The 21449-nt window shown below is 47.0% G+C and overlaps 2 protein-coding genes across 52 annotated transcripts in view; both read right to left on the bottom strand.

The window, feature by feature from the left end:
• Nucleotides 1–5937, bottom strand: part of CFAP53 (cilia and flagella associated protein 53) — a 38889-nt gene extending 32952 nt beyond the window's left edge. The window contains exons 1-3 of one of the 2 annotated variants that reach the window (XM_004059420.5): nt 5640–5937; nt 1293–1522; nt 371–544 (exon numbers count right to left, since the gene is read on the bottom strand). In XM_004059420.5, the coding sequence (XP_004059468.3) occupies nt 371–544; nt 1293–1522; nt 5640–5876 (641 nt within the window). In that variant the 5' untranslated portion in view covers nt 5877–5937. The remainder of the gene's footprint in view (nt 1–370; nt 545–1292; nt 1523–5639) is intronic. The other variant, XM_019013936.4, reaches the window with a different exon arrangement.
• Nucleotides 5938–6187: 250 nt separating this feature from the next.
• On the bottom strand, nt 6188–21395 carry MBD1 (methyl-CpG binding domain protein 1). Of its 50 annotated transcripts, none has more exons than XM_019013919.4 (18): nt 20966–21395; nt 19506–19640; nt 16739–16853; nt 16488–16654; nt 16318–16400; nt 16034–16074; nt 15491–15637; nt 15256–15384; nt 15027–15101; nt 14786–14902; nt 14634–14702; nt 13842–14009; nt 13220–13519; nt 12990–13127; nt 12480–12611; nt 12333–12394; nt 11125–11196; nt 8994–9126 (listed from the first exon to the last, which is right to left on the bottom strand). In XM_019013919.4, the coding sequence occupies exons 2-17, from the start codon at nt 19613–19615 to the stop codon at nt 11157–11159; spliced, it is 1893 nt and encodes a 630-aa protein (XP_018869464.1). In that variant the 5' UTR covers nt 19616–19640; nt 20966–21395; the 3' UTR covers nt 8994–9126; nt 11125–11156. The 50 variants fall into 50 exon arrangements, with proteins under 50 accessions (XP_063555292.1, XP_018869458.1, XP_055224531.1 ...); XM_063699217.1 differs by having other exon boundaries at nt 9014–9119; XM_019013918.3 differs by lacking the exon at nt 8994–9126 and adding an exon at nt 10698–11027.
• Between the last annotated feature and the right edge of the window lie 54 nt (nt 21396–21449).

Consider the following 21449-nt stretch of genomic DNA (forward strand, 5'->3'; position numbering starts at 1 on the left):
CCGAAGCACACATGCAGCACAGGTAGAGACTATAGCAGCAGGGGGAAAGCCCAACTTTACCAAAGATTCCTTGGCACAGGGGCTTTTGAAGAACTTCCTGCCAACAGCAAGGGTGAGGTTAATACCTAAAGTTCAGTAACATAATCTCCTTTGTTACTTCCATTCTAATTGAGAAGCAAGCACAGAACATTAGAACATAGTTCTCAAGCACACACTGTATTATTCAATGATATGTAATATATTGCCAAGACTTAAAGTTACTACTACTCTGTATATCCTCTTAAGACTAATTTACTTTAAATTAGCATTCTTAAATCTATTTTAATGTACCAACTTTGGATTCTGTTTGTGTGTTTTCTGATTTCATTACCTGAATTGCTGGTCTAGCTTTTCAGCCACAAAATCCTGCCTCTCTTTTTCATTCTTCTCTTTTAGTAATTTAGTTTTCTCTCTCATCCTATCTTTTTTCTCCTCAATGGTTTCTTTCTTCAATTGCATTTCTGTAAAATACTCATTTTCTTCTAATGCTAAAAGCTCACGTAGCCTGAAACAAAAAGCCAAAAAAAAAAAAAAAAGAAAACTGTCATGCTACATGCATCATTGTTATATTCAATTTCAGAATTATAGGTCTAATTTGTAAGAAGAGAAAGATCACTGCAGTCTTCCACAGAATAAGACTGGTTGGTTTGTTTTTTGTTTTTGTTTTTTTTTTTTTTGAGACAGGATCTCGCTCTGTCACCCAGGCTGGAGTGCAGTGTGATCATGGCTCACTGCAGCCTTGACATCCTGGGCTCAGGTGATCCTCCCACCTCAGCCTCCTGAACAGCTGGGACTACAGGCAGGTGCCCCTATGCCCAGCTGTTTTTTTATTTTTTGTAGAGATGGGGTCTCACTGTGTTGCCCAGGCTGGTCTCAAACTCCTGGGCTCAAACAATCCTCCCACCTCAGCCTCCCAAAGTGGTAGGATTATAGGCATGACTCACTAAGCCCAACCAACTGCACCATATTTTATTTGATCACATACAAATAAGATACGAAATATATATTTTTAACAAAAGAGTAAAATGAACAGGTTTCAATCAAAATAATGAAATATGAAACAATATATTGTTTTTCATCAAAATACAGGCTATCACAAGTAAAAATATTAAAAATATTAACCAGCAATAGCTACGGATTTAATATAAATATCTCAGCCATGATCCTTCCTAAATTTGATTTTTGACTGGTCAATCTCAAATTGTGGTTTTAGGAATATTTCACGGTTTGTGTCCCAGGTTTGTGAGCCTTACTTATTTCGTCTTTCTTCAATGTTAATGATAAACCCTTGCACAGCATCCTTGATTCTTGCTCGCACAAGGCTGTCCAAAAACTTGCAGTCATTGTGCTGGTCCCACTCAGCTTTCAAGCGATCCCGCTCACTTGACTTAATGGAAGCCAAAATAGCATTATGCTTCTGATGGCTGCGTCGGATTCTTTCTAGATGGTGCTCAGCTCCTTGGCCTTTAGGAGGCTTGGATCTCTGAAAACAAAAACCAACTATCACTTATAATAAGCCAAAGAATCAACTGCATATTTTCAATGAGTAATGCTCTCAATCAATACTCATACTAAATAAAATTGGGTATAAAAAACTAATACATCCTACTACAACTGAATACAGCTTATGCACCTAAAGAGTAACTTGTTTCATTCTCTGAGCCTATACCTAAGATGTCATCAAAACAGTCTCAAATATTTCTAATGTGCCATTTGAAAAATAGTTGATGGAAATTACAAAGTTAAAAATGTGAACAGGACTCTGTTGAGATTGTCTAGTCAAACCCAGAGACATTAAGTGATTTGCTGAACTTGCTTCAAATAGGGCAGATAAAACAAGAATTAGAGGTCTTCTAATTCCTGACCTTGACATTGCCACTCATTATTCCACATTATTTCTCACGGTTGGACACCATAGTTATCACATCAAAATATTTTCAATGAAAAGGTGCTACTATGCGAATATATAGAAAAATATATATGTGTGTATATACATGTATATGTGTGTGTGTATATATATGTGTATATGTATATGGATATATAATGAGTTGTGATAATGAAAGATCTTTTACTAAGAAGGAAGAAATGAAGTGAGGGAGGAAGAAATGAGGGAAAAGAAAAAAAGCTGGTGGTAGAACTTTATTCCTATTTCTATGGTGCCCAGAAGTTTTAATGCAAAGAGTGTGTTCCTGACCTTTTGGGCTACTTTGAATTTCTATAAATGTACTGTTTTTACAGAAATATCCACTAAAAAAGTTAGAAATGCATGTACCATTTGAATATATATAGATACACTTAATGAAATCACATAGCCTATATCTTTTTCCTTTCTGTATTCCTAGAATTGAACATAATGCCTACTACAGTGAGGTTCTCAATAGAAATGAATGAATGAATGAATGAGTGAATGAATGACACAATGTTGCTGGGTGGGCTTGATGCAATTTCTGCACCTCCTGGAGCCACCATAAAATCCCTAGTCTTGAGCTTTGTATTTTCAGGAACAGTTTTATCAAGTCATCCTTACGTAAGTTGTGAGATACTGGGGTGCTGATTCATAGAAACAAAACTCTTAAGAGACAGAGAGTCAATCTGATCTTTTACATTTAGTATATCACCATCAGGATTACCAGAATACTAGGGTTAGGTGTTTGTAATGAAGTCTCCTGAGGAAAGAAAATCAACATTTGAAGACAGTTTAATGAAAAGATTCAGGGCTCAGGGTACACATATAGGTACCTAGATTTAGCTGAACAAGATAAGGCAAGCCTGGGGTGGTAAGGTGACAGAAGATGATGCTGGGGGTTATATCATGGAAAGTAGCTAATCCATGTCAGAATTATCTGGAGCCTAGAGCCAGCTAATTAGATGACTGTTCTCCAATACAGATGGCATTTTATGAATATAGATCTGTGAAAATAAAGCAGAGGAGGATCACAGTGGCACCCTTGGCAGCATACACAGCAGGAATTAAGGCTCCCAGTGTGAGCTGAGAACAGGAACGAAACATCAAGTTAATCTAGAAACACTGGCTCCAGTTGTCAGGACAGGAAACAGGGCTGAGGTATATTTTGGCTGAAGAGGTGACAAATACCATGAGCAGTACCCAAGGAGTCAGGAAGCCTTTTAAGGCTTGGGAATCATGTGAAGGACTCTGGCCTGGGAAGGACCCAATCTCTTGATAAGTTAGGGGTATGACCTGGAGTTCTCAAAAAAGGTGATGCCAATCCCAGCACAGTCGTGGTATTGTTCAAAATCTGTACTGCTCAATATAAATATAATGCAAAACAGTTATGTAATTCTAAATTTTCAAGTGGCTGCATTTAAAAAAGTAAAAAGAAACAGGGGAAGTTAATTTTGATAGAATATTTTATTTAACCAATATATCCAAGATGTTATCTTGTCAATATGTGACTCTAGGCACATTTCAAGTGCTCAAATGCTATGTGTGACTAGTGGCTACCTATTGGACATCACAGCTCTAAGCCATGCTGAAGTCAGGAAAACACAGGATATTTCACTAACTACTGTGGGTTTTCAAGGTCACTGAAGGCTTTTTGTTATTGTAGCATCTCCAGTTATAGTTATTAGGATTACAATTTACAGTTCGGTTGTCTTAAAGAACAATGCTTTACATCCTAGGTTTGATTCTGGCCTCTGTCCATTACTAACTGAATGGAGCAAGTTACTTAATCTCCTTCAATCTTAGTTTTCTCACCTGTCAAATGAGCAAAATAAGTATCCTCCTAATGGATTCCTAGGAGACACTCATCAAATAGCTGCTCCTTTTGATGTCCCATTACTTCAGACATTAAATTTTTCACAGGTTTCTCCTGGGGAATTGTTTAGGGTCCAAGTATCATCTGTTGGTGGCTTTAATTCTTGCAACACAATTCTGCTATCTCTAACATCTATCTTTCTTATCACACTCAGACACCGGAGGAGCAGATGCACCAACTCTAACCTCTTCCTTTTCCTCTTAATTCTTCTTAGGTGCAAAGTATTCAATAAGCCCGCTTCTCTGGTTTAGTGTTTTTGTTTGTTTCTGTTCCTTATTGGTTCCCAACACAAGTAATAGCACCCAACAATGGTTCAGCCCCTGAGCCCAGTGTTTGGATACAGAACCCAAAGTAGATCTTCTGTCCTTCATGAAGTGTGTTTACAATTATCACCTTGAACCCTACAGCCTACTAATGTGTCCCATCTATGCTTTCCAGCTCCAGATCTTACAGCACTTGGACCTAAAGAAGGAGCAGGTCTATAGGTTGACTGAAGTTTGCTATGTGCACTGTGGAGCATAATAAAACTGTATCACTGATCTTTCATCCATCAACTGACATCACAGACAATATAGCACATCATTATTTACCGTGTTAACCTTTAGTGGTTTCATTATACATAAGTTTTTTTTGCAATTGGATTACAAGTTGAGCACCCCTAATTTGAAAATCTGAAATCTGAAATGCTCCAAAATCTGAAGCTTTTTGAGCACCCACATGATGACATAAGTGGAAAATTTCACACGTGACCTCATGTAAGGGGTCACAGTCAAAACACAAGCAAACAACACATATTTATCCAGCATCCCCAAGGGGAAAATAAAATTACCTTCGAGGTAATGAAATATAAATAAATTCTGTGTTTAGACTTGGGTCCCCTCCCCAAGATATTGCATTATGTATATGCAAGTATTCCAAAATCCAAAAAAAATCTGAAATCCTAGACATCTCTGGTTCCAAGCATTTCAGATAAGGGATACTTGACCTGTATAAGCTCCTTGAAGGGAGGGCTCAGGCTTCAATAAAGAGTTAACCTTCCAGGATCATTGTATCCACCCCTGTATCTCCCACAATACTGCGCACACAGCAGGGGCTCAAGCAATAACTCTGCCTACATGTTAGTTTTCTGGCGGGTAGAAACTAGTTTGTAGAAACAAAAAAATCTACATGTATGGACCAATAGTGTCTGAGGTTCTCAGCAGGAACCATCAAATTCTGCAGCAAGCACATTTTCCTGACCTACTACCACTCCAGCCTTAGAGGCAGGCACCTGAGTTTTTCCCAGGTCTGAAGGGACACTTCTGTCCAGCAATGGTTACTGGTTGAGTTGGCACAGGAAAGGCGTTGGGTGCTATAACCACTCACAACCTAATTCCCCTTCCTCAGACGATTTTCCTAGGAGTGAAAGACCAGCTCCAAATCATAGGCCTGCCCTGCCCCCAGATCTGTCTCTGGGCCGGTGCCCTTTCCATAACACACACTCGCCACTGCATGGGGGACAGACATCCTTCCGGTGTCTTGGAGACTGAAAAACCCTAAGATCCCTAGTGGTGATTCTCCAAAAACAGAACCTAAATATTATAACTTTGGGGGCAGATGAAAGGCTGTAAGGATGAAAATAGAGGGAGATGAGTGGGTGAGAGGTGGGGTAGATAGGTGAGCGACCTTATCTTCCTTCTTTCAAAATTCAACCCACTGCATCAGGCGACACCCGTTCCCCTCGAGAAGGCCCCGGGTGGGGGCCGAAGTGGGATAGGCCAGGCCTGGAGTGCGGAGAGATGGAGAAAGCTGTAGGGTCTGGCAGACATATCCTGTGCTTACCACGATCACCACTTTGGGGGTGGGGCCCTTAACCTCCCGCTGTACCGTGCCAAACCGCTGGCTGTACATTTTCGAGTCCCCTTCGGGACGGGGGCGGCGTCCGCCGCGTTTCCCCCAACCGTGGCGACCTGCGGGACCCGCTTCCGCGACGCAGAAGTCTGGTTGCCATGGTGCGCCTCGCGGGATTAGGGGCCGGTAGAGGTGGGCGGGTCGGGCGGAAGTCGGTCTGGTCACCATGGGGGCCGCAGACGCCTGCACTCGGGACTTCCTCTTCCAGCTGAGAAGCTGAGCCTGCGCGGTCCTCACCCCGCCCCTCGGCCAAATCCCGCCGACCTTGCTCCCTTCCTCTAGGGTTCATCAGAATGGCAGAAAAAACCTCTAGCCCAAGAAAAATCAAAGCTCTAATTACAATTCCAGTTGACTTTGCTATTTATATCCTGTAATGGTCTAAAAGTATGAGAAAGGTTAGCGAACATTTTTTGGGAAGCTTAAATTTTGCACTATCTGTAGGTTAATCTTGATGACGGTAATAATCACAGGAAAACTTTATATTTGTGTAGTTCTTTACAATTTCCAAGATATTTTCACACACACAGCCTTTTAACCTCACAGATTTTTTTTGAGACAAGGTCTCGCTCTGTCGCCCAGGGTGGAGTGCAGTGGCGTGATCATGGCTCCCTGCAGCCTCGTCCTCCTGGGCCTCAGCCTCCAGAGTATCTGGGACTACAAAGCCTGCGCCACCACGCCCTGCTAATTTAAAAACAAATTTTGAAGAGACAGGGGGTCCCGCTATGTTGCTCAGGCTGGTACTCCTGCTCCTGGGTTCAAGCGATCCTCCCCACTGCCCCTCCCGCCGGCCTCCCAAAGTGTTGGAATTACAGGGTGCGCTACCGCGCGTGGCCGCAAATATCTTACAGGGTTGATAGAATAGCAAGTAATACTATCCTTATTTTCCAGCTAAGGCAAAGCTCAGGGAACCTAAGTGCCTTGTCAAACCAAATAACCAGTAATAATAATAATTTTTAAAAACCTGTTAATAAAATCTTCCTATTTGCCATTGGCAGAAACCAGGGCTTAGACTCAGGATATCCTAGGATGGGGGCAGATCAAATGGACTAGTGGGGCAGTGGCACGACCTGGTGGAGCATAATTAAGAGTCTGAGGGTCACAGTGGACCAGGGTCAGGATGTGGATCAGAAGTCCAGTAACTGGTTTCTGAGAATCAGGATCCAGGCAGAACAGGAAACACAAATCAGGGAACCAGGACGGACCTGCAGCACAGGTGGTAACCACAGTTGCATTTCCAGTCAAGAGCAAGGTGGTAATACCTAAAAGCCAATTAAGAATGACACTGTGGTACTCCCATTCTAAAGTGGGGGTGAGCATAGAACACTTGAGCACATGCAACAAATCAGTACCTACGTCAAACTGACGTATAGTAAGTACAACTAATGTGTATGCCCTCTTAAGGACGCAATTTACTCTAAATTAGCATTCCTTAATCATTTGTAAACCACCCACTTCGGATTTTGTATGTGGTACGTTTCTAAATACGAATTCCATTTCCTGAATTGCTGGTTCAGCTTTTCAGCCACGAAATAATGTTTTTCTTCTCTTTTAATCACCTTTTAATAATTCTGTCATTTTGTGTTCTTTTCTATAACGGTTCTTTCAATTGCAGTTCAGTAAAATACTCATTTGCATTTACTAAGAGTTTACGTGGCCTGAAACAGAAAAGAAACAAATTAGGTGGTCGTCTCGGTTTCCTGGAGTGTCCAGAGGGGCGGTTCTTTGATCTTCGAGTCCAACGGGCGCCGGGCCCGCCCGTCGGTCCGGGCGGAACCACCCCCACCACACATCCTCCGGGAAGGCGGCAATGAAAACGCCTTGGGCCCGGAGTACAGCTTGGGAAAATCGGCGCAGATTCGGGGCCGCCCGTTGGGGATTCCCAAGGTTGTGCAGCCCAGAGGGCCTCGTCGGAATTTCTGAGGCGATGGGGTAAACCGACCCTTGGCGACACCCGGCCGCACTCGAACGTCCTAGGTCGTCGAGCCCCGCCCTCACCCTGGGCGAGCTCCGAAATTTAACCCCGGTTCGGTTTTGCCTGTTTTACCACTATTTGAAGAGGCGGACTCAGCTTCCCTCTGGCCCTAGCCCAGGTACTGGGGTTTGCGCCGGACGGAGACCACGCCCCAGGGCGACAAGGCCAGGGGTGATGGGTGACGGGCGGTGCCTCCAGGGCCCCGGTGGGTGACTGTGGCTGGGAACTACGGGCTTTCTCGCCCCGGCGCCCCCTGGCGGACCCACCAGCAGGTTGAAGGTGTCCGGCCAGTGCTGAGCACCAAGAGCCTCAGCCTTCAGCCAACCCCCCGCCCCCGCGGCCTAGGTAAGTGAATCGCTCAGGGTCCTTGGAAAGAAGTGACCTTGATCTTCCCACCCACTATCCCAGTTTCTCAGAGGCAGTCAACACTGTTCCCACCAAACCACTCCCAAAAGAAACACTAAGCATGTAAGTAAGTGGGACAATAAAAATTTAAAAATAATTTTAAAATAGAACAGCTTAGAGATAGAAACTAAATTATTTCCAATTCCTACTGTGCCCCAAACAAGGTTCACAAAAGGGCTGTCCTCCCAACAATTTTCTGAATTCTATATATTCAGCATTAAATTCCATGATAAAGTTGGAAATCCATTCACCATTTGTAATACATATTGATGCATTTAATAAAATTGCATGGGCCGTATCTTTTGCATTTCTGTATCCCAGTATTAAGTACAGTGCCTACCACAGGCCAGGTTCTCAATACTTGAATAAACGACACAAAAATAGCCAGGACCAGCAAGTTTTTTCTGGGTGGGCTTCATAGAATCTCTGCACTTGCTGGAATCACCATGAAATCCATGGTCTTCAGCTTTGCATTTTCAGCAACATAGTTATATTGAGTTATCCTCAGGTGAGCAGTGAGACCCTTGGGAGCGGATTCATGGTAGGGTGGCTTTGTAATGTGTCACCTTGGTGAGGCTATGTTTCCCGGAACTCTCTTCCAGTAAAATGGGCCACAAGAGACATTTTGCTTGATAACCGGAGGGCGGGAGTGAAGCAGCAGCATATTGTTTTTACACTTGGAAGGTTGGTGCTGGGGCACCAGGCGTTGTTGCAGTTCACACGTTGCCATGTATCTGCTAGATCACCTCGTTGGTATGGGCAGTAGTCAGGCCTGCAGCCAGGCCTGCAGCTGCTCCACCTTCCCCAGGATCATCCTTTCAGCTTCTCTAATTCCTGGGCCAGATGCATATTTAACTCTGTGAGGAAGGGCACCAGCTTCTTCTGCAGGACACCCACATCATCGAAGCTGGAGATGGTGAGAGACTGACATGGGTTCCAGGCCATCCTCGTGGGTTCCAGCTCATGCTCGTGGGCTCCACTGTGTCCTCGGTCTCCCACACTTTACATCCATCTTCCCTTCCCGAGTGCCTGCCCTGCAGACTTCAAGCTCCAGCATTAGATGCAAAGACAACAGCCTTACAGAGACTGTTTAACCAGCTCCCACAATGGCATGCGGTCAGATCCCTATAATAAATCCCTTAAAATACATATATACACAATCTTTATCTTAGTGGTTCTGCTCCTCTGATTGTACCCTAACATAAATGGTCGGCAGAAGCTTAACTCATGAGTCTAAATGTCAATCAAATAAATTTCATATAGATCATTGTCAAAATTACCAGAATACTGGGGTTGGGTGGTTGGTTCCTGGGGGAAACAAAGCAGTATCAGTCTATCCAGTCTTGACTAGGGCTGAACTAGTTAGGATGGAATAAAGGATGGGGTGGGGAAGGTGGCAGAGGCTGGACTGTATGAGACAGAACTGGGAAATGGCTAATCCATGTCTGAATTACTTAAAGCTGCAGGGCTGGGACTAGGGTAAGGCAAGGGAGGCACACAGGATACAAAGTTTAAGGAGGCACTCACTCAGTCCTGGCCCTGTAAAGCTGGCTAACAAATTACAGGTCTAATCTTTTTTTTTTTTTTTTTTTAATTTTTATTTATTTATTTATTTATTTTTTTTGAGACGGAGTCTGGCTCTGTCGCCCAGGCTGGAGTGCAGTGGCGCAATCTCAGCTCACTGCAAGCTCCGCCTCCCGGGTTCACGCCATTCTCCTGCCTCAGCCTCCCGAGTAGCTGGGACTACAGGCGCCAGCCACCACGCCCGGCTAATTTTTTGTATTTTTAGTAGAGACGGGGTTTCACCATGTTAGCCAGGATGGTCTCGATCTCCTGACCTCGTGATCCGCCCGCCTCGGCCTCCCAAAGTGCTGGGATTACAGGCGTGAGCCACCGCGCCCGGCCTACAGGTCTAATCTTTTTGGCACTTTATGAATGAAGAATTGGGAGAGAGTGAGGTAGGGCTGAGCCAAGACTGGCCCTTGGGCAGGACTCGAAGCAGGAATTCAGCCTCCTAGAACACATTCAGGCTGAGGGCAGGAGCCAAGCACAAAGGTGATCACAGGGCAGGACATGCACGTTGTCAGAAAAGATGAGCCAGGCTGGCAGCTTTAGTTACAAAGACTGCTCTGGCTGAAGAGGGGGAGTCAGGGTAACAAGCAAAATGGACAGCAGCCAGTGGGGAGATATATCCTGTAGGGTTTGAGGAATCCTATGCAGCACCTGGGGTCTGCAGGAAACCCAGTTTCTGTATGAACAGATGCTCTGACAAGGTGACCCCATCTACATTGAGCCTTGGCACTCCCTAAACCATGTAATGTAAGACAGGAATGTAAGGGATTTATTATAGTAATTATAGTAATCTGTGTTTTCAAGGTCACCGAAAACTCCTGTTAGTGCATACAGGATTACAGGTTACAGTTTAGTGGAGTAAAGAACAAGGGCTTTAAAAGCTGGGTTTGAGTCTAGGCTCTACTAACACCAGCTGTTCGACATTGGACAAATTAATGAGTCTCAGTTTTCCCATCCACATAAATGGACAAAATCAATGTCTTCCCAAAAAGATTATTTTAAGGATTAAATAAACTGGGTCCACAGAGGAACACACCAAATAGCAGTTCCTTTCCTTATTTATTCAATTACATTTTCAATTGCTATCTCCCTGAGGAAGTATGTAGAGACACTGCCAGGTCTCATCCAGAAGCCACTTACAATTACTCATGAACATGGCTTGTTTAGGTTGTTTTGTGGTGGCTTTAATTATATTACCTTTCTCCAACCCAGCTCCCCCACCCTTAAAATCCAACTTCTTATACTCAGGCTCTTGGGGAGGAGAAGATGCACCAACTTTCTACTCTTTCTCTTCCTTTCCCGCTTACTTCTTCTAGAAGCTCAAAGTACTCTTAGGCCTGCTCTTCTGGTTTGGTGGTAGGTTTTTCCTCCTAGGGTTGATTCACACATAAGCCCTGGCAACCAATCTAGGGTCCAGCCCCTAGTAGATCAGTGTTGTCTCTCATAAAGCCAGTCTGCAAATATCACCTTGAATCCTACAGTCTGTAGAAGCCTCCAGTCTACTGCTTTCTAGCTCCAGGTTTTTTAAGGTCTTTGGACCTAGGGAAAAGGGAGCAGGTCTGTATGTTGAATGAGGTTTGCTATGTGCGCAATGGAGCATTACAAAACCATTTCCTACTATTCTGTTCCTCCATCCACTTCCCCTTAATTACCCTTAATCTTTTTTTATATCTTCTAAAAACTACCATTATAGACAGCTTGTACATAGTCAGATTATAAGCTCCCTGAAGGTAGGTATCCTGTGTCTCCTGAAGGGTAAGCTTTGCAGGGCTCATTGTCCTCAATGCTGTGCACCCAACAGGAACTCAATCAATACTTCTGTAATTGGCCAAGTATAGATGAAAGGGTTTCTAGCCTGGTGGGCTGGTTTGTAGGAGCAAAGGAATCTAAGTGCTTAGGCCAATAGTTTACATCACCAGTGTCTGGGGCTCTATGCAGGGTCTGTCAATATTCTGCAGGAGCCAGCATTCCTCTGTCCTCCCAACCACCCTAGTCCTTACAGGCATCTACCCTTTGTTCTATGCCAGGACTACAGGGACAGTTCTGCATGGCATCTGAAGTTAATAACCTCAATAGGCTCAGGAAAGGCTCAAGAGATCCAGCCCAAGCCCTTCCACAGAGGCCGCTCCAGGAAGTGCAGGGCAACCAGAGATCACACAACTACGTGTGAACCCAGCTCACAAAGCCAGCTCGGAACCCAGATCTCCTGCCCATCCCACTGCCCAGGCAAGCCCAGCACCATTTCTCTGATACACATTGCTCAATGTCAGGCAACAGCCCACCCAGAGGTCTCCTGGAGACTCTAAAGGCCTTCAAGACCCCAAATGATTATTCTCTGAATAAGAATTTATATATTAAAGCTGACCCCTATAGAAATTCCTTAGGAAAATAGGGACCAGACTCCCTATCTTTTTCTTTCAAATCTCATGATAGAGTACCAAGTCTTTCCCCTACCCCCAAAGGAGAGTCCTAACATGGAATGCTATTGGGCTGGATCTCAGGAGAAATCTCTAGGGTCCTACACACATGCCCCTCATTAACTGTGATCAGCATAGTGGGTATGGGCCTTTACCTCCCACCACACCATGCCAAACTGCTGGCTATACTTTCAAAACTCAGGGCCCACATCTGGCCAACGCCCACTCCTTCCCCACCCCTCACTGTGTGGGGCACACCTTGGCAACCAGACTGCTGTATCTCGGAAGCGGGTTCCACCCAGGCTGAAAATCTCCGTGATCTAGAGAAGAATTAACACCATAGGTCAATGTGGTTGTTGGGGCTACAGCAGGGTCAGGGCAGGGTGGAGCATCCCCAGCACTGACCACGGGTGTGCCAGCCCCTCCTGCCTCTTCTTCTGGGGCCAATTTGGAGGCAGAATCATCCTTGTTTTCCTCCTTGTCCTCCTCAGGGTCAGGTGGCTCTTGCTTCACAGAAGGCAGGCCTGGGTCTACTGCCTGGGAGAAGTAGGAAACAGGCAACCATTAGAAGGGCAGAGTTCACCTGAGGAAAGTCTCTATCAGCCAACCCCTCACTGTGCTGACAAATCCTACTTCCATCACATTTCAACACAGAAAGTCCATCTCTCTGCCTATAAACCTTTCCCATTCCCATTCCTCACTGACCTCTCTTTTTCTGTTAGCTGGATAGCAAAGCGGGCAAAGCTAGCTGCCTGTGGGAGGTAGGGTGTCTGTTAGACAGGCAGGGTAATTCTGCAGAAACATCGCAATCAGCACATCTATTGCTCTGCTCAAGAGAACCATCATGGCTCATCATCACTCTGCTTACAGACCACTCCGCTACGGCACCAACAGAACATCCATCACTGCCCCCACCTTGCTAGGGCAGCCAGGCACCAATACGGGAGAAGTCAGGACAGCTGTGCCTGGTGTCCACTCGTCCTGGGTATCCGCCTTCTCTTGCTTCACCTGGGGTAAGGCCACAACCCAACTCAGGCCAGAGCACTGGGCCTCCTGCGTGAGGGAGGATTGCAGCAGACTTGGTCTCAGCTCCCTGGCATGCGGCTGGGTGAGGCTGGGAAGGTAGGACAGGGTGGGGCCCTCACCTGCAACAGGGCTTCTGTGGAAGCTGCAACAGGGCCCGGCACCTGCACAGGACTGCTTGCGCCTTCCCGTAAAAACACAAGGTCAGTGCCAGGCGGGGGCAGCACAAAGCCACCACCTGCTTCCTGCTTCGCTGGAGCCTGGGTATGGTCTGGTTGGGCTGTGCGTGTAGCCAAGGTGGGCTTCAAGGCAGGGCCAAGATGGTGTCGTCGGGCAGAGCTGGGCCTCTTTCGACGACGGTAAGGTGGGGGCGATCCTGCCCCATCCTCAGACTCTGACCAGACACTGGGCAGCAGCCGCTTCTATGGGGAAAGATAGGGTGCTATGGCTACCTGGTGTCCTGACCAATCACATCCACCCTGCCCGGCTCCACATGCCTGCTAATCTCCCATCAGTCCCAGCACGGAATCTGCTTACATATGAGCCCTTCATCATTGAGCCTGCTAGTCTCCTATTAGCAACACCAATGCCACCTAGACTCATTAAGCCAAGCACAATGTCTGTTAATCCTCAACCAAAGCTACTGCCCCACCCACCCACCTACCAAGCCTGCCCACCACTTCCAGGCACTGGGGCGCCTGGCCCAACCTATCCCGTCCACCTGACCCTTCCTGCCCCACCCACCATGGCAAACTGCAGGCATTGGCGCCAACGACACTTCTGGCGCTTCTGGTTGCTGCCCCCGAATTTGGGCTTGTCGCAGCAGAAGTCGCAGCGGCCACAGTCCATCCGCCGTAGGCAGGCTGCACAGGCCCCGCACTTGCGGTTCTGCCGGCGGTTCGTGTAGGGCTGCTGGGGTGGGGGGAATGGGTGGTGCTGTCAACTAGGACTAGGAGAGGCCATCCTCAACGCCTATTCCAGTGCTGGTCCTGGTGCTCCTCTAGCCCCATAAGACGGAGCTACTTGCATACTAGTCTCAGCCTCCTGACTCCCCACTAGTCACTCCTCAGCATTCGCTAGTTCAACATTGGCCACTATCACTGTGCCAGCTGGCCCTCGATACCATTAGGACTGTGGCTGCTCCACTACAGTATCCGCTGCTGTATTTCCTAGGCCACCACTAGCTACCAAGAAAATGTCTCTGACCCCCATTTCCAGCAACATTTTGATAACTCTCTATTAGCTCCCATCACTGTGCCTACTCTGTCTGCTCATCCTAGGTGAACCCCAGTCACTGTGCTAGCTGCTCCTCTGTCAATCCCCACATCAGCTACCAGAGTGTTGGTATATGTGACATGAAGCACTGTCATGCACCTGCTGACCCCGTATTAGTCCTCCATTATCTACTCATCCCATCCTAGGACCCATTATTGTGCCTTGCTGTTCCCCAATAGGCTCATTCCAGCATCTGCTTCTTTGAAGTTAACCAAGCGTCCTGAGAGTCTAGGCTTATCCAGGTAGGGTGGGGCCACTCACTAGCTCGTCCTCGTCTACACAGTAATAGATGAACTCGGCAGGTGGCGAGGGGGCCAGGGCTCTGGGGTGCTGTAGAGGCAAATGGGGTGGGGTCAGGGCAGGTACTGGGTAAGGTCAGGGTTGTGCCTTCCCTCCACCCACTGGGGCCTCACCGGCTCTGTGGGCTCTGGGGACTGTGATGGGGGTGGCGGAGGCAGTGGCTGGGCTCCGGGGCGCCGCCTGGCAGCCATCTTGGAGTCACAGCCTCCCTTGCGGCGGGCATGTTTACCCTGGGAAAGATCAGAAAGGGTGGTTTCAGCTTGGTGGCACCAGGCAGACACAGAAACTCCCCACACCCTAAGTGCAGAAAGCATGCATGGGACAGGCAGACAGAGGGTGGCGTGAGGCACTCACAGTTGGGGGAGCCACAGCCAGGGGAGTGCGTCGCTGACATCTCTGATGACGGCGACGCAGGCGGTGAGCAAGGTGCTGGCAGACAGAGGCAGGTAGGCGGGGCCAGAAAGGTGAGCATAGGGTTAGGCAGAAAAGAAAGACATGAGGTAGGCAAGGCCAGGTTGAAAGGAAGCAGAGGCAGCGACGATTTTAACAGCAGAATGAGCTCTGCTCCCTCCAGCCAACTCACCCGTAGGCAACGTCGCTGGACACATTTCCACTGGCGCCTGAGACCAGGGCGGGGAGGGCGAAGGCAGATGGGGCAATGGCCACAATCCTCTTGGGTCTGACAGCCCCGGCATACTCCACACCCTCGGCTCTGTTGGCGGGGGGCAGGTGGGAGCAGAGGCATGAAGCATGGGGCCAAGCCCATGGAGGCCAGGGGCCGAGGTGAGCCTTGGGCTCTTTCCACTTGCCCGACTCACCCTTTCCACAATGCGGAGGCAGCGTCTCCGTTCACACTTGCAGAACAGCCCCGATGCCACATCATGGGGCAGCTGCAGGAGGCAGGTGGAGCAGGCCCCACAGTCTTCTGTTACCTGGCAGGCTGCACACTCCCCACAGCCCACACGCTGCCAGGAATGGTAGGGACGAGATCACGGGCCTGCTCCAGAAGCACTGGTCCTCCCATGTCTACTGACCCTACATCAGCTCGCATCACCATGAATTTTAGTCCCCCATTAGCCTCATCACTGTATCTGAGAAGGTCTGGTTAGTCACCATCACTGAGGCCATTAGTATGTCTACTGGTCCCCTGTTAACTTCATCACTGTGTCTACTGATGCACTAATGGTAATGGGAATTAATTACCCCATTAATTCCCATTATTGTGTCTGCTGACCTATGGACAGCACCCTATAAAATGACTCTTCATCCTGTGGACCCATCATCATCCCTTCAAACTCTACCAGCTCCATCACATCCTGCTCCCACTGCAGAGTTGTGAAGAGGAAGCAGGTTGTGCTTACCTTAAACATTCTCTGTTCCCGGTTGAAGGCAATTCTCTGTGCTGTGGGGAGGAAGAGGGAAGAAGAAAAGTGGAAAGGAAGCAACAGACATCTGACTTCACTCACTGCCTGTGCCCTGACTTCCACTATTCAACCTCTACCTATGCCTGCTATCTCCAATATCCAACCTCCAACCATGCCAGTAGCCTCTGTCCTGACATCCACATTCAACCCCCAGCCTAGCATGACGCTGAACCTGCTCCAGCTCCTATCTCCCGATGCCCCATCCTCTGGAGGCCACTCACCTCGACAGTCTTTGCACAACGTTTTGAGCCGCTGCCTTTGGGTGCCATCCCCTGAGAAGCTGATTCCACAGTTCTCACAGCACCTGGGATGGGAAAGGCAGGTGTGGGGCTCCAAGAGCACCCGCAATCACAACCCTCACCCATCTGGCTCACCTTAGACCAACACTCACCCAGGAGCAGGGAATGAAGCTGGGGCTGTGTCAGTGTCAGCCTTGGTCTCATCCCTCGGGGCCTCCTTCCTGACCTCACCACTCTGGGGTCCAACCTGACGTTTCCGAGTCTTGGCTGGCCTTGAAGGCTTCTTTCGCTTCTTGCTGGCAACCGCCACGGGATGGGCCTGGAAAGTAAGGGAAGGAGGAATATGGGTCAGTGGTTGGGTGGCACATCCCCCCCTACCTAGGTATCTCATGTTGTGAAGTACCTTGGGGGCTGGATAGCACAAGATGCCTTGTTTGAAGTCGAAGAGGGTGAGATCACACGCAGGGCCCAGGTATCGAGTCAGCTCAACTTTGCTTCGGATCCTGTCTCCTGTGGGGCTAGGGATGGGCCATGATGGGTTAGCACCCAGGTGGAGCCAATGCCATTTCACTCATACAACCTTTTGACAGGGCTGGCAGGATACAGGAGGCAGCCTGGAATTGGCTTGTGAGCCCTGCCCAGCCCCACCTCAACTAACCTTGAAAACATAAAAAAATTAATATAAATACCAACACATATAGGAACATTAGAAACAATATAAATGTAAACAGATGAACATATTTACAACATATAATACTAGTAATACTGGAACTATTTCATGTAAATAAAAATAAACACAAATAGGAACACAAATATATTAAATAACATATAAATGTTAGCATTATGTACCAAGTATATAATCAAGTAAAGAAAACACAAATATGTTTTAAAAACATATAAACAAATGCAACTACATACAAATTAAAGTATAAGTAATTGATTTTGGGACCCCCATGGGTTTCTTGCATTTTTGTATGCCCTGCAAGAGAGACGATTGTCCTTTTCGATAAACTATCTTTCCAAGGATGTTTGTAAAGCAAACAACCTTGGAAGATAAGAGATAGGGTCTCCTTCCATAGGAGGAAGGGAAAGTATACTTTTTCCAAAGGGAAAGCATACTTACTGTCTTAATATTATTAAAAAAAACTTGATTCTCTAAGCTCACGGTTCTTTTCCTATAATAATACCACCCTCTTCATGTCATGCTGTAGGAATTGGGATTCAGAAACTGGCACAAAAATAGTAATACAGTAATTCCCCCTCTCGTGCAGGGGATACATCCCAAGTTCCCCAGTGGATGCCTGAAACCGTGGATAGTACCAAACCCTAATGTAATATGTACTGTGTTTTTTCTATCTGATAACTGAGATGGTTACTGTGTGACTAACAGGCAGGTTGTGTCTAGAACATGGATATGGATACGGATATGGACAAAGAGATGATTCACCTCTTGAGCAGGACTGAGCGGGATGGTGTGAGATTTCATCACGCTACTCAAAACGGCACACAATTCAAAACTAATGAATTGTTTATTTCTAAAATTTTCCATTTAATATTTTTGGATGGTGGTTGACTGTAGGTAACTAAAGCTGTGGAAAATGAAATTGCAGATAAGGGGGAGACTACTGTATTCTGGATCCTGCAACTGTTGTAATAAACTGTCTTTGATCTGTAACCCAGGAGTCTTACCCCTCCTACCAGCATCTACAAAATTCTGACAAATTCACTATTATCTTGCCCTAAGAATGAAATCTCAGGTTCTTTATAGTTCTTGACAACTGCACTTTTAAGTTTTGAAAGTTTTATACAAGTACATAAATATGTGAATAAATTGTAACTAAATATAAACAAAAAGTAATTTGTAATTTGATATTTACCTGGAAAGATAGCAACTTAGATTTAAAAAATCAGAAAGAATATAGAAACTTAATAATATTTCTTAAACACATGTAAATGCTTATAAACATCTATGTTGACTCTCATTAGTTATGGTAGTTACGTTCTACAAAGCTGTCATGAACATTGAATACAAAACCATTGCTCCTAGAAGAAATACAGGGTTAGGTTCCTGAGAGCATCTGAACTTTTGTTTTGTTTTGTGTTTCTGTTTAAACACACATTACTTAATACATATTTTTTTTACAAATGATTATTTGCATGGTCTTTGAATGACTCAAACCAGGGGCTTTGGAGGCCGTATGTGTTCTGTAAGTTTTTTTGCCAATATTCTTGTTTAACAAGCCAATCTCATTGACATTGAAAACCACTCTTCCACACAACTCCTTTCCTGTACAACACTTAACAGGTATTTTTAAAATTCTTCGGAAGACTCCTGATCAGCAGAACCTGCATTGCATGCAGGTTTAACATGTTTCATGCCATGTCGCCTTTTGAAATGTGCAAGTCAGCCAGCACTAGCTGATATAACCTTAATATTTTCCTAATCCGGGGTAACATGACTTTGGCTTTCCTCAACAATGCTGTCAACTATGCTTTATTGATCGTCATTTCATGAACCCACCAATGTAGCTGTTTTCTCATCTCTTACATAGCTTCAAGACTATAAATGCTTTCTGTACTTTCTGAAGCAGCTTTGTGCACATACTGGCAAATTTCCTTCTTTTTCTGGTTGTACCATAATTCTGATGCATAACATTGAACTTACAGCCAACAGCATTGTAACTCAGATAACCAGCAAGGTTTACCTGCCTTGTATTTTCTCCATAAAGCACGACATAGTCTTCTCACACTCAGAACACTAAACAGCACCTCAGCACTATGCTTGGGGACCATTTTAAAAAGCAAAATCACCAAAAAGTACAAAAATTAGAAAAATGTGACACTAAACAGACCACGAAAAAGGACACCTGTTTACAGTATTAAAGCTGAAAAGGGCTCCTTCAGCCTCAGCTAGAAATACATGCATTGAGTGACAGTTTTTCACTGCTCTGTACGTATTCTTGAATAATCACAAATGCACTGTGAGTAGTGACTTTTAAGTTACAAATAAATTTTATTAAGTAGGTGAAATTGCAAACATAAAATCCGCTAATAAGGATTAACTGTATGTGCATAATTTAAACTTCATCCATAAATTTAACCACACCATTTGATTTTACCAGAATCAGGCTCTACCCTACTCCTGACTCTGCCCACTACCCACCCAGTACCTCTGGTAATAGGTGTCTGAGCGTCCACAGGTGGCCCCTGACTTGCGAAAGACTTCGCGGCGCTTCCAGCCAGGGCCCAGGGCCGGGCAGTCCAGCCAGTCCTCAGCCATGGAGGCCACAGGAAGCAGCAGTAGCCTGAAAGCGGGTGAAAGGGATGAGGGAAACTGAGGCTCTAGGAAGGGACAAAACTGTGCCCCAGGCCACACAAATCACTGGTATCCATTAGTGCTTGCCCAAGACCTAGGACCTGCCACAGGCAACCAGCCCATATATGGAAAAGAAACCCCTCATATTCTCACCCCATTCTTTCCTATTCTGGGCCTAGGATATCATCATTCCTCAACCCAAGGATCCCTGTTTCTTATTCTCAGTGTCCTAATCCCCTACTCCTCTCTATCCTCAGACTGACAACCCATCATTTCTCCTCACCGCCAATCCAGAAACTTTTCATCCTTCCCCCTCATTCCTCCCTGTCACTGACCTAAGGGCCTCTATCCCTCTATTTTATCACCCCAAGACCCCCATAGTCCCCATCCTCAGCCCCAAAGGGCCCCATTTCTCTTGCCCTCACTACTTGACTTCATTAGTCTCTCATTCCCCCCTTCCTTGACCCAGGAGTTCCTAATTTCCCTCCTTCAGTGTTTTAACCACTCCATTCCTTCTCTGCCTGATGTCCTCTTATCCTGCTACCTCCGTGTTACAACCTCGACTTCCTCTGCGAGACACAACTGCTCCAACCCATAGCCTGAACAGCCCCTCATCTTTTCCATTCCTCACACTGGAAGCCTCCCATGCCTCCCCTTCCTCAGCCCAAGAGCTCCCCCCTTATTTTTCTTCTCCTTCAATGTTCTGACCCACAATTTCTCCCTAGTCTGAGCCCCCAAACCTTCCTCTACAGCCAAAAAGTTCCCCACTTCTCCTACTTACTGTTCTCATCCTCCATTCCTCCCTTATCATCCAGAGAGACCCTAATTTCTCCCCTCAGCATTCTGAACTGTTCTTGTCCCGGGATCATGCCATCCCTAACTGTCACCATTCGGATCCCCTACTGCTCCTCGTCCTCTTTATGGGGCCTCCTATTCCTTTCAGCATTCCAAAGCCTCTATTTCTCCTGTCATCAGCCTGAGGGCCCCTCATTTCTCCCTCTCAGAGTTCTGAACCCCCATTTCTCTCTCAACTTCAGATGCCCCGATGTCTCCCTTTAGCGTTCTGATCTCCACCATTCTTCTGCGTCCTCGTCCCAGGATCCCGACACTCCTACCTGTCAGAGTTCTGAGCTGCATTCCTTCCCGTCCTCAGCCTAAATCCCCCTATTTCTCCTTGTCAGTATTCCGACGCCGCCATTCCTCCCCCTTATCGGCCTGAGGGCCCTTCATTCCTCCCCGTCAGCGTTCTGAGCCACAATTCCTTCCCATCCTCCGCCTGAGCGCTCTCCACGTCCAGCCCCAAGGCTGTCTCACCAGTTTGGCACCAGGCCGGTATCTTCCGCCACTCTAGGCCCGTGGACCCATGGCGAGGGTCCCTCCTGCGCCTCCCGCCTCGCCCTCCTCCCCTTCCTCCTCCTCCGCGGCCGCCTCCTCTGAAGCGGTAGCTGTCGCCTCCGCGGCTGTTCGTTGCTCCCGGAACCGGAAGTCCGCTGCCTGCCTCTCGGGCTCCGCCTCTGGCTAAGCACCTGCGCACTATTGCCTCGACGTCGCGTGCCCTTAATAGGGAGGCTCCCGCGCCTACGGGCCGGCGCTCCGCAGCGGGGCGCGCGCCCCCCTGCCGAGAGCCAGTTGCATCCGCGTGCTGACGTTCAACGACAGCTAACCCCTTCGAGGGACTGGCAGTTGCGGCTCTCCTCGCTGCCCATCTAGCTGGCGCATGCGCTTTCCAGCCTCAACCTGAAGGGAAGTGGTCGGGGAGGGCTTGCGCCTGCGCCCTCCCTTCCCTCCCGCGGTCTCC

The sequence above is a fragment of the Gorilla gorilla genome, chromosome 17, assembly GCF_029281585.2.
Source record: "Gorilla gorilla gorilla isolate KB3781 chromosome 17, NHGRI_mGorGor1-v2.1_pri, whole genome shotgun sequence".
Lineage (NCBI taxonomy): Eukaryota > Metazoa > Chordata > Mammalia > Primates > Hominidae > Gorilla > Gorilla gorilla.

Bases quoted from the DNA above. Each gene is read 5' to 3' on its own strand.
- MBD1 (XM_019013912.3), bottom strand. From the start codon at position 19,615: ATGGCTGAGGACTGGCTGGACTGCCCGGCCCTGGGCCCTGGCTGGAAG. The intron at 12,612-12,989 runs GTGGGGGCAGTG...TACTTCTCCCAG, and splicing joins TGCCTGGCTGCCCTAGCAAG to GCAGTAGACCCAGGCCTGCC. The intron at 9,127-12,332 runs GTGTGCCCCACA...TGGAGCTTGAAG, and splicing joins ACAGCAGTCTGGTTGCCAAG to TCTGCAGGGCAGGCACTCGG.